We start from the raw sequence: 14,268 nt of genomic DNA on the forward strand, positions 1-14,268 counted from the left end.
GAGCCGGGGGGGCCGGGGGCGGCTCCTGCCCGGCGCCTCCGGCCCCGCAGCCCCGGGGCATCGCCCCGTGCCCGGCCGGGGGAGAGCCTCGCCGGGGTCCCGCAGCCGGGACCCTCTGTGGGGCGCGGGACCCCACACGGGACGGGGATTGCCCTGGCTGCGTGCGGAGGGGCTGGGGCTGGGGCGGGGGCGGGCCCAGCCCGGGACCCCGAGGGGTGCGCACCCCCGGCGGGGTACCCCAGACGTGACGGACGCGTGTCCCAGCCGGGCTGCGGTTGCGGGGCTGGGGGGAGCCGAGCTGTGCGGTGCCAAAGGGCTGGGCTGGTTGCCATCCGCTGGCCTGCAGCCCTGGCAGTCATCGCCCCCAGGGAGGGAGAGCAGAGGCTGCCAGCTCACTCCGCGCTGCTTAGGGCAGGAGAGGGGCCCTGGTGCCTTGCGTGGCTGTAGCCAGTGATGAGGGGCAGGAGCTCCCACAGCTGCTCTATAAATAGGGCAGCAGCAGCAGTAAGAGCTGGCTGCTGTGTTTGTCTCTGCCTCTGGTTCCCTGTGCTTTCACCCTCTGACCTGCCCAGTGAGGATGGTGATCCCTGAGAGGCTTCTGCAAAAGGGCTCGAGACCCTGGGACTGGGTGCTGCCTGGGTGCTGCCTTTGCCTTGTCTGTAGCCCAAGGATGTCGGGGTAAGTCTGCTGTTCTCCCCGCCTTGGCTTGGGTTTTCCTCTGACCCAAGATCTGCTAATGACCTGCAACCATCTGGAGGTGGCTGATAGACTGTGATGGGGTTGGGCCCCTTGCAGGTTGTGGGAAGGCTCTGAGGCTTGAAAAATGGGGGGTGCTGCCTTTGGAGAAGTTGCTTGTAAGTCTTTCTGTCATGTGTTGCAGGCAGAGTCCTGGAGCTTTGAGCTTTGATCTTGCAAACAGATAGGAAAGCTCTTTCCATGGGGGGCAGCTGGGTAGCCCAGCTGCTGCCTGGGCTGGCAGGACCCATCCTGCAGCGCTGGGCTGGGCTGGCTTTGCCTTCCCTGGCTCGGGTAAGCTGCAGTGCCTGCTGACTGTGCTTCATCTGGTGTCAGGCTTTGACTTTTGTACTCCTCAACAGAGCCAGCCCAAGATACGCATTGCTCTGGAGCTGGCCTCAGTCTCTGCTGAAGACTCCGGTCTCCAGCAGGCAATAGCCGATGGCTTTAAGGATTAGAATGCCTCTGGGCACGTGTCGCCGCTGGGCTGGCACTTGCTTAGAGTCAAGGTTGCGTTTCCAAGGAAGAAATAGGAGCTGGAAGGAGCTAGGACTGGGATAGCTGAGCCTGCTGTAGAGAAGGCTGGTGGGGGAGAAGGGCCAGGAGGCAGGCAGGGAATGAGTCGGCCTAAAGGATGATTAGCTGAAGATTTGGAGAAGGACAGAGAGATAGAAACAGTCTTAAGGCTGGAACAAGTGACTGTGACTCACGGTGTAACTAACCCGGAGCGGCAAAAGACTAGCCTTGAGGCAGATAAAAGCTCTGTTGTCTGCGCAGCCTTATCTTGGGCCCCACTTCAGCTCCACATTCTTGGAATTGCTGCAGTGCTGCTCTGGATGGGACCACGGCCACAGACCACAGCACCTTAGGTGCTCGTCCACGTGACCTTTCATCTCCCCTAGGTGCTGCGGGCAGGGAGGAAGCCCTTTCTACAAACACCCGCTGGCAGAAGCGCTGTCCTTGAGTAGCTCTGCGCAGCGGCGCGCGAATCCTCCAGAAGACAGTCCTGCTCTGTCCAGTGCACCCGGCGCAGGACGCAGCCAGCAGTTAGCGTTTTCAAGCTGAGCCGAAGAGGTGAGGTAGGCGTTACAGTAACACACAGATGATGAGTGGAATAACCTTGTCCGCTATGTTTTCCCTGGGGTGAAGTGCTTCATTAGAGCTGTGTGACTGCTTTAATTTGAAAGTTCTTAGACCTCCAGTTCCCTGGTCTGCGTACCAGGACGGGAGCATCACCTGTGGGTTTGCAAGCAATACCAGCCCTGCTTTCAGGCTGTTCCCTGTAGGACCTGCCTTCATCAGGAGCTAACAGAAGTGAGACCGTGAAAGAACAGACACAAATGGCTTTAAAACAAAGACTGCTGTATTTCTACTAGACTATTTGATACAGAGGATGCCTGTCGGATGAATGGTCAGTCTCAACAGCAAATACAAATATATTTTATTTAGACAAAACTTCTCACAAAGGATAGACACGCTTATTTTGTGGTATTACTGTGCAAAACCTGCAGTGTAATGCACAGGCAGTCCCATCCCTATCTTCCCAACCCCTTTCTTTGTGTATTTAAAAATAGGAAGACACTAGCCAGTTTAAAAACCAGAACCTACAAGAAGGCCCAGTGATAACCAAGTGCAAACAAAGCAAAGCGAGTTCACCAAAGGGGTTTCATTTTGCAGTGAACCCATGTTCCGAGTTCTGACTGAGAAAGGCAGATGCATGCCCCTGCAACCTCCCCTTAAGAGAAACTGGCAGGACTGCTATTTTTGATTTTACAGGAAAAAAAAACAAAACATAGAGCAAGCATTTAGAGAGCAATGAAGAGATTAATTCCAAAATCCCCTTTAAGTATGACAAGAAACTGGCCACAATTGAGACAAAATGGAAAGGTTTTTTCTCTCACTTTGGTGCAAGTTTATTTATTTTGTACACTATCCATCCATACATCTGTGATACAAATTCTATGAACCTGCCACAAAGCATTAAAGCACAACATACCTATTATTCTGTAGACGTTTGCATTTTTAATCACTATCCAGCCTACGTGGATCAGCAGTGATTCAACACAGGAACTTGTAGTTCTGTAAAAATGCAGACATCTGATAACCGTACATACATGAGGGAGGGGAGAGCAAAAATGTTCACTTTTAGGGAACATGGCTCAAATCTTCAGATTAAAAAAAAAACCCAATACATTATGTCCCTGGAAGAGCTGGCTGCGTAGGGATTTCTGTAAAGGATCTTGTAAACTCATTTTATATAGTAAAATCTAAGCCTGCAGGCTTTTTGCTTTGTGGAGGTCAGTAATAAGGATACATGAGGACTTACTGTCTTTTGCATTTATTATATCTTGCAGCATAGCGCCTTGAGCTGTTGGCAGATTCGACAAACTTACTGGAGTACCTGGAGTGCTGTATATGGGTGAAGGGAATGCTCTGCACCCTCAGCTGTATTTATAATAGGGCTTTTCCAGCTAGGAAGTTTTCCAACCAGTGCAATCAGTGATTGAAAAGAGCTATGCTTCCGAACCATGAATGTGGCTTAATTAAAATGACCTATCTGTAAATGCAGTCACAACAGGAAATTTATGAGGCAGGAAACACAAAACACAAAGACAACGCTATTTGTTCCACAGCTCGCTCTGAGGCTAGAAAACCTGTTAACTTTGAAAGCCCTAGAAAAATGCTGCACTGGTTTAGCAACCATCTACTTGGCATAGGACCACATTTGTTTTTTGCACACAAACATTTCATAAATCTCCTTAATTCCGCATTAAGCATTCTGCATTTCTTTGCCAATCTTGTAGCTGAGGATTTTGTTCCAGTCGATCTTGGTGCGGGTGACGGGTAGCTGCCGGCGTAAGGCTTTGAAAGTGGTGTCTGACATAGTCTGGTAGTTCTCACTGATTGCTGTCTGCAATGGCAAGCAGATTCAGTTACAGCAGTAATACGCTACTCTGAAAAAGCGTGACTCGGTGTTAAAGCCACAAAACCCTTTCTACAAGGCAAAGGCACACTAACTAAATTAATAACGCAGTCACCAGTGTGTGTGCAAGTAAAAGGGTTTCTATTAAACTCCCCTGTGAATGTAGCAGTGTCTTCTTAGGTGTTTCACTGACCTATCTATGTTGAGTCTCCTTGCACACAGGCTGGGACAATGTAAAAAGCTGTCACACACATTTCCTCTTCAGTATTTTTAACTTTCACAGAGGAAAACATTTAGACTCACCCACTCCCCTTCCACGCTTGTTCCAGGCATCATTTGCAACCCTTTAAAATAACTATACAGCAAACTTGATTATTAATTACACATAACTTTACAACTATATTCTTTAAACAAATACTACTGCCCTTTTCTAAGTAATTCTTATAGTCAATACCAGACTCAGCCAGAAACAGAATTAGAGGTCAATTTTCCATGTTTCCATTAACTGTAAGTGGAGACTGATATGATTCCATCATATTTATTTAACAACCACTGATCTTACCTGGTACTCGTTTTCTGCGTTTTCTATTATCTTAATAAATTCCTTAGCTGTCTGGACATCACTCTACAAGGAGAAAAATACATTTTTATATGTTTAAGAGCAACTTACAAAAGCTACACAACAGATTTCTTCTCAAATGATATGCTGCGTATAGATGAAATGGATAACATCAGCAGCTTCCGCCTCATGTTTGTAGCTGGGTTCCTTTCACTCACTACGGATGTCTCAGTGAGGCTCGAGATAGAGTATTATCGAGCCTGTGCTCCAAACTGAAACAGGACTGCACCCTAGTGAGGAAAAGGGAAGTAGACCATCATGGTATAGATTAGAGATTCTGTGACTGTTGCTCCCTCTACTGTACTACAGGACTTATCTTCCCTTAGTCCACTGCTCTGTTTGTTTCCCTTGCATACAGATAGAAACGCGTATTCTGCCCTCTTTAACCGAAACTCGTAAGATAAGCTTTCCAATAGAGACTGTACTTTCTAATACAGTCTAACTTTAAGCAATTGAGACTCTGGGTTTCCTGTGTAACTCTAAACACTACAACTACATTGACTAGTCACCCTAAAATTACGTTACTTTAAAGTCAAGAGAATGTAGTCACAGAAGTGTACGCTTCACGACAGTTTAAGAAATAAAATAGTTGCTTTATTACAAAAGTCTTCTACCATACTTACTGAAACCTGTACAGAGTCCTGGATATCTTTATGACTAACCAGTTGAACATTGCCATCTTCATAATAATGAACCTGAACAAAGAGACAAAACGCAGGTTATCATTAACACTCATTTTATAATCCCTCGAGCCCCCAAATGCTGCCAGAATGGCACAACGGCATTGTTGTGCCAGTCTTCTCTGCTTACGTGGAGACTAAAAGCAGGATGGGTTTTCTAAAAGGTTTCATTCTTTGTCAAGACTGTTCAAGATTATGTTAATGCAGTAAACGCCTAGAGTTGAAATAAGAGCAATTATAAAAGAATTCATGGTATGGGTTTTAGCCCTATAAAGTGAAGCAGACTTGGAGGCATATAGGGTAATGCTATATAATAAACCACAGGCCAGACTGTAGACAATGTCTGAAACACTAGTTTTAAGAATTAATTTCTTGAATTGTATAGTTTAATAGCATCTTGACTTGAGAAGGACATCTCTGCTGTATTTCAGCATCTCCTTCTGAGTCGAATGCATTAGCCTAAGAGAAGCACAATGCAGCTTCTCCCGTTATTGCCAGAAAAAGTAACTCACCTGGATCTTGAGCACTGCAGCCACTTGAGCTGTTGGTGGTGTGATGGTAAACTTCCATTCTGATCTCCAACGACCATTCCTAAAAACAAGCAAAGCATGAAAACTGTATTTCCAAAAAGCTCTAACAACAGAAAGAACTAAATTAACATGAGCAAGTTGTTTCTGCTGTCACCTTATGACCCATATTACAGTGCCTTACGTGGCATTGAATTAAATTTCTGCACAGCTGAATACAATGCAGCTTCAGTACAGACTAGCTCCAGCGTACTTGTGCTCTGGAAGATGTAAGGGGGTATCTATCTAGCTCTGCTATCAAGGCTTTAGCAAAGTGCCAAGGGGGCGGCACGGAAAACAGACTACAGAATGAGAAGAAGAACTTCTTGGGAAGCCCAAGACTACTTGCCCTTCAGACTGTGTCAGAAGACACAGAGGATGGGTTTGTTTGAGGACTAGTAAAGGAAGAAAATACACTATGTTGAAATAGTCTTACCAGAAGTTCTTGGGCTGGAACTGGTGGCTCTCAATACAGGCAATAATTGTCTGCTGCCCATCTATAGATTTACCGTAAACCTGTATTTAGAAAAAGAGTTAAAAAGGCCCAAGAGCTGAGGAAAGCCATTCTTAATTTCTGTTCTTGGCAGCATTGTGGAGCCTTGCTATTGTGGTATCTCACTGGGAACATGTACCACCAGTTACGTTGTCCAACACCTCCATTTGCACATGTGTGCACAAAAAGCCTCCTTTTCATTAACTGCAGGTTTTAAGGTGCTTGGCAGTCATGACTACGAAAAGTAAGGCTAATACATCTTTACCACTGTGTGCACACCAAGATATTTGCACCCTCTTTGGAACTCGTTATTCCAAAGTTAGCAAAAACGCTAGTGAGGATGGAGAATTCAAACAGCACTGCCCAGCACAAAGTCCACTCAAGGTACTGACTGACACGGAGCAATGAACTTTCAGTGAAACAAGACGGATACTCAACAGTACAGAAGCCATTGGGGTAATGATCTTTCACATAAGCTCTCAATGCACTGTCACAGGCATCTCTCCATTGCTTTAAAGCTGATTCTGTGTCCTCAGGCTGGGGGTCACTTGCTTCTTTCCTTAAATGATCAAACTTAAAAGAAAGTTTGTTTCTTGGGTCTAAAAATCTGCCATTGCCCAGATCACCATGTTCCGTGATTAAGACCTGTAAAAGAAGTTGAAATTAAGATACATACACTTATGCTGCTGTAGATGTGCTGTTCTGCATTTTTCCCTATTTCAATAGATATCAATGTTTCAACAGATTCTTTCATTGAGCTATAATATCACATAAAGAAACAAGGATTTTCAGTAATAATTTCAACTAAGAGTAGTTGTAGTGAGGCTGTAGGTAAACTCTCAGCTCTTCACAGTAATACTGCACTTAGTCTTCTGTCCCAGAAATGGCTCTATTATAATAATGTATAGATTTAGCTTAAAGTTGGGCATCCTTACAATACAAACAGGTGGGTTTGCTTTTAAAGTTATTTTTGCTATTTTCCTTCCCCATTTCTAAAGGAAACAAAGAATTTTACTCTGGACTTTACCATTTATTGTCATGTTCCATGTTGCAATAGCTCTCCTTCTGGTCAAGAAGGGTATATAGATGTGGCTACTTCTAATATACACAAACTAAAGTACCCAGCAAAGCAGCACTGTACCTCCCCTCTCCTTTGTCTTATTCACTGTCATTCTCTGGCTTCCCAAACACTTTTTTTTTTTTTTTTGCAGGTTGTACTGTAACTTTCTCTTGTCAAAGCTACTTCTATGGACAGCCCTCTTAAAAATATCTGCCTCCCATGAACGTATCTGGGACACCAGAAAAGCTAGGTCAGTACTTGGCTCAGAGAACAGGCCAGATGGTCAGGCCAGCTCTCTATCTTCTGTAGGACTTGCTTCTTGTTCTCAAAAAAAAAAAAAAAAAATTTGTTTTGCTGGCATAAACTGGATAGTATTAGATTGGTATAATCAAAGATACAATATGCTTTTTAGGGTAGCTGGGAATGGATTAAAAATGCAGAAAATGAAAAAAAACCCCAACCTGTTAAGGATCTACTACCGATTGTCAGTAGGAACTGTAAGCAGGTAGCAACATAAGAATTTGTAAGTGAGCTTTAAATAAACAGTAATATTTAATCATTCATACTCTAAGTAGAATTCCAGTGACTTCAGCATGGAACTTTACTTAAGGAACAATGAATTGGAGTTAATAAGTAGTATCAGACAATACTTTAAGAGAACACTTCACCTATGCTTCTTCTATAGGAACAGAAGTTTGGTAATATAATGATGTGTGGGGGAAGGAGGAGAGGTGATAACTTGTGAGTGGAATAAAACTAGTCAACATCTTGATGAAACAACATTTTTATTGTTTTTGCACAGTGCACTAGTAACAAACCTCAAGTGTAAAAAGTTTTCTCTTACCTGATCATCATACCCTTCTATCTTCACTGGAGTGAACTGATCCATGTTATACTGTGCAAATGCACTGTTAAGAATTAAAAGAACATGAACTTTAGCTGTACGTGCACATTTATTTTGACTCAAGAATAAGTACATGGTGTGATTTATAGTACAGAAAATATCAATTTAATTTGGCAAATAATACACACGAGCACTGTTAAAGGATTTTTCAATACCTTTTATTGATGATAACTATAAAAACCCAGGTCTAAAGCCAGGTTTATTTAGTGATTACCAGGAAAGTACAGAGTTCAAAAGTAGAACACCAGGCAGCCTGGGGCAATATGAGCAAGCCAGGGCAAAACAGGAACACCCCAGCTACAATTTAGACAGCAGCAAGGTAAACAAACGAGTAGACTAATGTTTACAACAATTTTCTTATGTAGAGACCTGCTGACTGACATGTCACCTAGCCTGAAGTAAAATCTTAGCATCAAAAAGCTTGTATGCATAACCTTTAAGCACCGTCTGATGAGAGTGTGCAAGTAAACAAGATATTTTGAAAGCTTTTTTTTTTGAGGGCAGCTCTTTTTCTAAACTTCGGCTAAGGATTACTCTGTATTTCAGGCTTCACTTGCTTTACAAATCATGCTTCAACAAGATCAGACATTCCTGCTGCTGCAGAGTTAAACTTTTTGGCAGAGTGCCTTCCTGTCAGTTTTATACAGCCTCTACAGCACAAATTCCAATTTAGGGCTTTTAAAAAGAATAATCCGTGCTTTCCATTATGTATTTTGTTGGGGGGATTAGGAATTACAGAAGATTGCTCTCAATACAACAAATGGCTTGCTTTGTCCCAAAAAGATGGGTGTAAGAAAACGTATGCATCTCTGGTGGTAATTTGACTTGTGTTTGAAATACTAGTACTTACTGTGCTGCTCCTTCCCTGAGAAGATTGTCATTGTTAAGCAATAACCGGACATCTGGAGAAAAGAGTATTCAGGTAGGTTATTGGATTTTTTGATCAAATGTTTCTCTTTATGCATTTCAATTTCAACTGTACAAATGCAAACATTAAAATGACTAAATCATTTCATTAAGCATAGGCAGTCACAGAATGACAGCATGCTTTTCCCTCACCACTTCTTAACCTTAAAAGCAGTATGTTGTGACGCAGCCTTAGGCTCTTATAATAGATGAAATGTGAAGAAAACACGACCGATCATTTTTCCTTATTTACTTACCATTGAATACTTCATTGAATTCTCCAGGGGGTGCATGAGTGATGAATTTTGCAGCTATACGCACCTACAATGAAGCAGAAAAGTAATTAAACTAAAGACAAAAGATAATTTACTGAGTTCATACATACTGCAACCTACACTGAAGCAATTCACCAACAAAACCAACTCTGACAGTGATAGGAAGTGCCAGATTTAGGGAGAAATCTAGGCATGCATTGTCAAAATGGAAATAGTCAGTCTTGTAAGAGCAGATTTTTTTCAGTGTAACCAAACAGAAGAATTCCAAGTGTATTCAGGGAGAAGTACAAACTTCACATGGGCACCTGTAAAAATGTGAACTGTTCGGCCTGCATAGTACTAACCTATTTAAAGACTATGAATGCTGGCTAGCCACTCTTCTTGATGACATTCTTAAACAATGTTTTTTCCTGATCCTTGCTAGTAATCAGAAATCTAAATCCCAAGGTATATAAAGAATAAGAAACCACTGCAGTAAAAGTGACACTGTAACTAGATGGTAATCTACAGTACAACCACACAGCTAAGGAGTGTCTGACAGATTGCAAGATACTGTGCTTCCCTGTGATGCAACTTGTTTGTTGCTGATGACTGGCTGAAGGAGATGCCACTGCTTCACAGCAAACAGCGTGTGAAGGATGAGAGGTCGATCCCTCTAGAAATGGAGCAGTAAATCAATTACATCAACTACCATGGGACTGCTTCCAGAGTTAATTATGCCTCGTGGACTTTGAAAAGCTGCTGATGTGCTCAGAGTGCAGAAGGGGTATGGAGATACAAGGTAAAAAGCTGGGAGCTGACAGAAATGGGGGAGGTGATGGGAAGTGCCAAAATGAACCCGAGAAGTCAGACAGAGGCTCCAAATGAAACCATCCAAACTTCAGCAGGTGATTTTTTTTCTTTTTCCCCTTGATCCTCTAATGCTGCCCTGGTCACTTTTAACCCTGAGCAGTAGACACGCCACGTGTGCCATTCTGTGGCACGTTACTCCTCTTATCTTGAAGTAGTATTTTATTGGAAACTGTACTGCAGTCCAGACAGGAAGTGTCGCAGGAGTGGAAGAACTAAGGCATGTGGAACTGTGACTGATACAATAAATAACTGAAAAGGCCAAGTGTAAGGAAAAATACTTGAATGTCTGCAAACTTTGAAGCTGGAAAAGAAAAACCCATTCTATTCTAAAAAGTAATAAAACTGCACTGTGTTCTGAAATTCAATATACACGTCCCGGATTGTTAGAATTTAGGTGGTCTAGGTATTGACTCTGTTGAAATTAGTAAGAGTTTATGGTTTTCATAATCAAACCTTTTATGGTTTTTACAGGACCAAAGGGAATAGAATCATCTTGGAAGACTTGAAACAGGAAATGTCACAAAATTAAACCTCTCCCTTAGAATAATAAAAACGTGACATTTCCAATAAGCACAGCTAACAAAGCTGTGCAATAAGCCTCTCTTGCTCAACTAGACTTTTATTGGAGATGACTGCAGAACAGTGCTCACTGCAACTCTGATTACTTTTTCTACTTTTCATTTTGAGCATTAAAACAAAGGAGTGTGTGTATATCCAACTACTTCAGCTGAATTATTGCCAGAGCTGGAAATATCTTGCTTCTCTCAACAGTCTTCCTTGTTTTAATTAGAAATCATTGTTTGTATTGTTTGTCGCACAATGATTTAAAGCAAGCCATGAAAGGAAATAAACACCTTTCCAAACAAACGGTATACTACCTTATTCCAACAGTATCAAGTAACAACTCTGCCTTAACTGGACTGAGCTGCAGATAAAAATAGATCATTTTCCAAATTAGCATCTATTTAAAAAATATACATATGTTCTCTATGCCTTAAATAATTATGCAATATAAATGAAAAACTAAAAAGTCTGTAACGTGTAATCAATACACTACAGAATGTCAAACCATTTTCTCCTAATTTTCTGATTTTTAGGTAAGGTTGGTAAGCATACAGCAATCCTAAAAATGTAGCTCTGTCTGAAAATTTTCACTATTTAAAGAACTGTAATTAGGACACATTGCTGCCATAATCTTGTTAGATTTCACTATCGGGAACTTGGATGGCGAAGATAACCTATCGGTAATTAAGAGGGACACTGCTGCTTTACATCCTCTGGGACTTTGCTGAGAGCCAGCCCTGAATGGCTGAAAGACTTCTGAAATGACACCATGCGCTTTTCTGAGAAAGCGCAAGTGTAAGCACTAGTACAGGCATATCAGACTGTGCTAGAGCGCTTACAAATATGTACCACTTCATGCCATGATGTCTTTCAGTGGGAGGATTGCACTAGAATACATCCTGCAAATTAACTCCCCAGATGAACAGATTCAACATATGGAAAAATAAGGCCCCTAAAAAGCCATAAGATTTAGTATCTTACAAATTCACGCAACAATGTTGTGGCTGCAGAATTGTACTGTATGTGGGAACCCTCATAAAGGGATGACTGTTTTAATAGGTTGCCTTTTAGATCAATGGATTCTCATAAACAGATCCTTGTGAAAAAAACAAGCATTACAGGAGAGATTTTTGCAGTCTTCCACAAATTCTTCCACGTGGAAGGATGAACAAAATTAAATCGACACAGAAAGGACTCTGCATTTCAATCAAATGTTATCACAAAACCAGCCATAAACAAAGCAAACACTGCAAGTGAAGAGTGTTCATTTTTATAAAGTATCCCTAGCCCTGCCTCTCTTGTGGAGCAATAAAATACAAAGCATTTAAGCCAAACTATTGAAATCAGGAGTGCAGTGCAGGAAACAGGCTGAAGAGTAATTAATTCTAAATGTCAAGCATTTGAATCGCTGTTCGTTTTTAGAGTTGACTTGTTTCAAAGTCGTGTCAGCACATTGGCAGGATGTTCATTTGCAGAAGCACAAAAATAAGACTTTCTGCAAACTGACCTACTTCCTGGCCATCACTGCCATTTCAGGTAGCTCGCAGTACGCTAGCAAAACGAACTTCCCGTTTCTAAAATGGGGAAAGTGTCTGAGAGGGAAGCTGCTCAACCATTAGTTTAAGCTGGCAAAATGGCAGCAGAATGAACTTAAGTAGACAATAGGGTACATTGCAGTAGACCTTAAACTAAAATGAATCCCTTAGCTTACCTAAAATATGCCTACAGAGAATAAAGAAGTGAGGCTTGGGGGGGATAGAATGAATTAATTTTGTTGCTCTATTGATTTTTTTTGTTTCTTTGCTTTATTGTAAAGCACTGGTGAACTCAGACTTGAAAAAGGAAACATCTATAAAAGTTCTAGACCTATCTGAATGGTTATAAAATGGATACTATAGTAAATCTTTGCTGCACGTTTCTTTTTCAGATCCTCGCTTAAGATTATCCTCTTCTACCTGTGCTAGGCATGGAGCTACTTTAAATTGAAGAGAGATTGCCTGAGCCGGGACATGAAGTAGAACGTAGGCTCCAATTTCAAGCAAAATCCCCTCTACTCCGCCAAACAAAATACTTGGGCACGCGTAGTTCTGAAGGGCCTCTTCTTGAAGGACAAGTGTTTTGAAAGAACCGGAGACTTCAGGTGAATGCAGTGGGAGGGGGAGAAAAACGCCTAGTGACCCCAGGTTCTTGCAGCGCTGATGCTCCTTCCCAGACCTAGGTGTAGCCTGCAAACAGGGACCCCAGTTCTCCTTCCAGCTCTGTTAAGGGCTTGCTAGATTACCAAAGGTAATTTACTTCACCTCTGTTGTTCTCAGACCTGTACCACCATAACCCCCAACGTGATAAGGCTTTACTTTTCTTTTAATTTTCACATTAAATGTGGCAATACCTTTGATTTTAGGAGCTCAAATGAAATTCAGTCAAATGACATAGAGTAAAATATTTATACAGCATTGGATAGATTTCAGTAATGTGCTAAAGACGGTATGAATTCTGTTCTGGAACTCATTTCAAACAATGCTCATGTGATCTAAAATATTAACTAAAGGATTCTTTAAAGCTCTATCTGCTTGTTTCACAATGAACGTCACTGTAATGAAACTGAAATTAGCAGTTTAAGGGAAAAATGAAAGCAGGCTCCAAACTCTAGGATCCTTGAAGATCTATGAGCCTTAAAGCCCCACTTCAGAATGTTAAAGAACAAAGCAAAAAGCTACGTGTAATATTTTTATGATGTAAGGAGGAGTAGTGGTGGATTTTTTAAGTACCCTTTGTAGGTAACTAGTGTCTATAGACTTGCAGAAAAGGCTACGTGTTAATTTGTTACATGAACGTCAGTGCTGCTTGTAAGACTGTCATTTTTCCACATTCCTACACAAGAGGAACAATCCGTTCATTTCTCCATTTCCTAAAAGAAAATATTGCTTTGTTTGCTCCTGCTTAGTCCCTTCCACCCAGTATAATTTGTAGGATCTACATCAAAGTTACTGTCAGCAGCTGGGGCAAGCAGAAAACGTGAAAACACGCTCTGAAGGTGTTTTGGAACTGAATAGGTTTCACGGCACCTTTCAAAGACGCTGCTAACTTTGTGGACCTGCGAAAAGAAAGCCGCAAAGCAGAAAATGCATTTTCATGCACAAAGAGGCGCCGAGGCACCTCAGCTGCACCCAGGCAATAGGGAAATCGAAATGCAAAGCGCTGCGCTGATAAGTAACCGCTGATTCCTGGCCGGCCGGCCTCTCACCCGGGCAGCGGCGGCCCGGCCGGGGTCGGGGGCCCGCCCGCCCCGAGGCAGTGGGAGGCGAGGCCAGGCCGCAGACGGCCCCGCCGGCACCGGGTGAGCCTCCCCGCCACCCCCCGCCCGCTGCCCTCCCGTGGGTGCTGCGGGGGCAGCGGTGCCGGCCCGCCGCGGAGGGACGCTCCCCTCCCTACCTTCTCCTCATCCGACACCCGGTCCTCGAAGTCGGCCATTTTGGCAGCTCTGGGCCCGGCCCGGCCCGGGCGGAGCATGCCGGGAGCGGCGGACTGGGCGCCGCCGCCGGGCTGGGCCGGAAGCTGGCGCCATGTTGGCTGCGGGCAGACGCCGTGCGGCGGCCATTGTAGGAGCGGGCGGGCCCGCCCGGACGGGGAGGACCGCGCCGGTGGGGTCGCAGCGGCCGGGGACGACGCGGGGACCTTCGGGGCTCCCGGG

At 43.4% G+C, this 14,268-nt stretch overlaps 1 protein-coding gene and 1 long non-coding RNA gene across 6 annotated transcripts; one reads left to right on the forward strand and one right to left on the reverse strand.

Moving 5' to 3' along the window:
* The first annotated feature begins 1 nt into the window (after window position 1).
* On the forward strand, window positions 2–13,056 carry LOC140643150 (uncharacterized). 5 transcript variants are annotated; one of them, XR_012039526.1, is made up of 4 exons: window positions 2–678; window positions 1,638–1,809; window positions 7,228–7,326; window positions 12,505–13,056. It is a non-coding gene; the product is annotated as an uncharacterized lncRNA (long non-coding RNA). The 5 variants fall into 5 exon arrangements; XR_012039525.1 differs by lacking the exon at window positions 12,505–13,056 and having other exon boundaries at window positions 1,638–1,814; window positions 7,228–7,557; XR_012039524.1 differs by lacking the exon at window positions 12,505–13,056 and having other exon boundaries at window positions 7,228–7,557.
* CAPZA1 (capping actin protein of muscle Z-line subunit alpha 1) lies at window positions 2,108–14,147 on the reverse strand. Its single transcript, XM_072844613.1, has 10 exons — window positions 14,010–14,147; window positions 9,144–9,207; window positions 8,831–8,882; window positions 7,921–7,984; window positions 6,455–6,661; window positions 5,960–6,039; window positions 5,470–5,548; window positions 4,901–4,972; window positions 4,221–4,283; window positions 2,108–3,646 (listed from the first exon to the last, which is right to left on the reverse strand). The coding sequence occupies exons 1-10, from the start codon at window positions 14,085–14,087 to the stop codon at window positions 3,506–3,508; spliced, it is 900 nt and encodes a 299-aa protein (XP_072700714.1). The 5' UTR covers window positions 14,088–14,147; the 3' UTR covers window positions 2,108–3,505.
* Window positions 14,148–14,268: the final 121 nt, after the last annotated feature.

This window comes from Ciconia boyciana, chromosome 23 (genome assembly GCF_034638445.1).
Source record: "Ciconia boyciana chromosome 23, ASM3463844v1, whole genome shotgun sequence".
NCBI classification, from domain to species: Eukaryota; Metazoa; Chordata; class Aves; order Ciconiiformes; family Ciconiidae; genus Ciconia; species Ciconia boyciana.

What these genes read in the sequence shown, in the direction of transcription:
- CAPZA1 (XM_072844613.1), bottom strand. Translation starts at nt 14,087, where the DNA reads ATGCTCCGCCCGGGCCGGGCCGGGCCCAGAGCTGCCAAAATGGCCGAC. An exon ending in ATTCAATGAAGTATTCAATG is followed by an intron (nt 8,883 to 9,143) that starts GTAAGTAAATAA and finishes TCTTTTCTCCAG; the next exon opens with ATGTCCGGTTATTGCTTAAC. An exon ending in AGGACTCTGTACAGGTTTCA is followed by an intron (nt 4,284 to 4,900) that starts GTAAGTATGGTA and finishes TTCTCCTTGTAG; the next exon opens with AGTGATGTCCAGACAGCTAA.